Source organism: Pteropus alecto, unplaced genomic scaffold, assembly GCF_000325575.1.
Source record: "Pteropus alecto unplaced genomic scaffold, ASM32557v1 scaffold50, whole genome shotgun sequence".
Lineage (NCBI taxonomy): Eukaryota > Metazoa > Chordata > Mammalia > Chiroptera > Pteropodidae > Pteropus > Pteropus alecto.
The window spans coordinates 5,725,104-5,727,682 of record NW_006431918.1 but is presented as its reverse complement, the minus strand read 5'-3'; the positions used below and the strand labels follow the sequence as shown (position 1 = coordinate 5,727,682).

At 47.0% G+C, this 2,579-nt stretch overlaps 1 protein-coding gene across 1 annotated transcript in view; it reads left to right on the top strand.

The window, feature by feature from the left end:
* TMEM131L (transmembrane 131 like) overlaps window positions 1-469 on the top strand; it is a 147,362-nt gene extending 146,893 nt beyond the window's left edge. Inside the window, exon 34 of the mRNA XM_015600682.2 lies at window positions 58-469. Coding sequence (XP_015456168.1) covers window positions 58-333 — 276 coding nt within the window. The 3' untranslated portion in view covers window positions 334-469. The remainder of the gene's footprint in view (window positions 1-57) is intronic.
* Window positions 470-2,579: the final 2,110 nt, after the last annotated feature.

The window sequence follows — 2,579 nt, the reverse complement described above, 5'->3', positions numbered from 1 at the left end:
TTATTTTTAAAAATATTTTTATATATATATATTTTTTCCTTCTCATTTATACTCCAGCCCTACCTCACAAGCACCCGAAGCTTATCTCCAATGTCTGGACTTTTTGGTTCCATCTGGGCCCCTCAAAGCGATGTGTATGAAAATTGCTGTCCCATCAACCCCACCACGGAACATTCGACCCACATGGAAAGCCAGGCGGTCATGTGCAAGGAATACTACCCGGGGTTTAACCCTTTTCGTGCCTACATGAACCTGGACATATGGACTACGACGGCCAACAGGAATGCAAATTTCCCACTGTCTAGAGACTCGAGCTACTGTGGGAATGTATGAGGAGAGTTCGATTTTTAAACAATGTGAATAAAGAGGCTTGTGTTTTGCTGACTAGCGTAAACTGGTTCTTGAGATAGATGATGACGTTGGTGGATATTTTGGCACTTTTATATGGAAATAAACTTTTTTAATGAAATCTGGGCGCTCTATTTTTTTGTTTGTTTGTTTTAACCCATCGCAAATCAGTGGTGGAAACTAAGCATCCGTATGTCATAAGTCAAGAAGTGTGTCAGACATGCCCAGTGTTCAGAGCAAGGGAGACTTCTGAGGAGGTGAGGCCGGAGGAACACGTGGCTGCCGTGGTTCCCCGAGCCGCCTTCGGCATCGGAACCCCCAGGGAGCTCGCAACAAGTGGAGCTGACCAGGTCCCGTTCCCAGAGATTCTGTTGTCATCGACTCGTGGCTCGGGCTATCAGGATCTTTTTTCCCCCCAATTTCTCCACCAATCGTAACGTGCAGCCAGAATCGAGAACCGCTGGCTGCGAAAGTGCCGCTGAGCGGCTGGTCACCTGCCTGGATGGGCCCTGCTCAGGGCGGAGCGCAGCCGCAGCTCCCTCCGGCCCTGGTGGTCCTTCCTGGCTGCGGGGTGAGGCAGGGAGCCTGGCACTGCTCCTCCTGCCGGTTACGGCACGGACGTGCCCGCCGTCAGGCTCGTCGGCCAGGGGCAGTGCCAGCAGCAAGGACATCGGTAAGTGCTGGGCTTCCCTCTCGGGGAGCAGCTTTGCTCCAAATACAAGCACGCGGTGGGGTGAGGTGGCCGGCTGATGCACGTTCGCCGTACTGGTTTGTACCGCGTGTCAGTGATTTTAGCAATCCGTGCGATGGTGGAATTCCTTTTTGGCATGTGTAAACTTTGAAAACAATTTTTAACTTTTAATAAAAAATGTCATATTTTTACATTTCGTTTCATCTTTATTGGAAATTCAGTAGGTGGGATTTTTTTTTGAGCGGCCTGCTAGGTGTGCTTGCTTTGAGTTTGTTTCTCTTGCCGCGGGTGGGTGGGGGCAGGGACAGGCCGGGCAGGGGTACTGGAAACCTGTGACTGCCCTGCTAGAAGCAGCGCCTGCAAGCATGCAGCTGCTAGAACGTCTCAGGTTACCGAGGTAGAACCCTGATTCGGGTGAAGCAGACCCCCCTCCCTAACCCCCACAATACTGAATAATGTTAAAAAATAATTTAGGTTCTAGACATATAACCAGAAGAACTGAAAGCAGGGACTCGAACAGATATTTGCACCCATGTTCATAGCAGCATCATTCACAGCCCAAAGGTGGAAGCAACCTAAATGCCCATCGACGGGTGTACGGGTAAAGAAAACATGATACATACAGTGGGATATTATTCAGCTTCAGAAAAGGAAGGAAATTCTAATATGCCACAACATGGATGTACCATGAAAACATGCTAAGTGAGATAAGCCACTCAAAGGACAAACACCACATGATTCCACTTATGTGAGGTCCGTCCTGTAGTCAGATTCTTCGGCAGGAGATGGTGGATGAGGGGAAGAGGAAATGGGAAGTTAGTATTTCATGTGTATAGTTTTAGTTTGAGAATATTTGAAAAGGTTCTGGAGACGGATAGTGGTGATGGTTGCGTGATAATGTGAATGTGCTCCATGTCACTAAATTGGACACATAAAAACAGTTAAAATGGTTAAGTTTTGTGTTATACATGTTTTACCACAAGAAAATAATTTAGGTTGACTTGAAAAGCCGCAAAGCATTTTTCGTATCAAATCAAAACTTCCCTGCTGCAGAGCAATGAGACAGATGTGCGTTCTACTCAGAATAATTACTGATCTAATTTACTTTCCTACTTTCATTGATCCTTCAATTCCCCATCAGGAAAACATGAGAAACCCAAGTTTTTCCACTCTACACAAAAGAAAGTAAAAATTGTCACATTAACTGGGATATTATCTTTAGCCCTCGGTAAAATCAATGATAGGGAAACTGGAAGTTTTTATTCATTTGATATTTACTAAATGCCTTCTAGGAGCCACGCCCTGTCCCCGGAGCCATGGGTACAGCAGAGAACAGGGCAGACAAGGTCCTGCTGCCCTGGCACATGCCAGAAGGAGGGACAAGGAAGAAACAAGCAAAAGAGTGGAGGATGCTTTGGATGCTGCTGCATGTTCTGAGGGCCATTAAATGGTGATGTGCTAAACCGGGGGGAGGGGGCAGCAGGTACTTCAGGGCGATCAAAGAAAGTCTGCGGAGGTTGTAAATCCTTTAACGACAAGA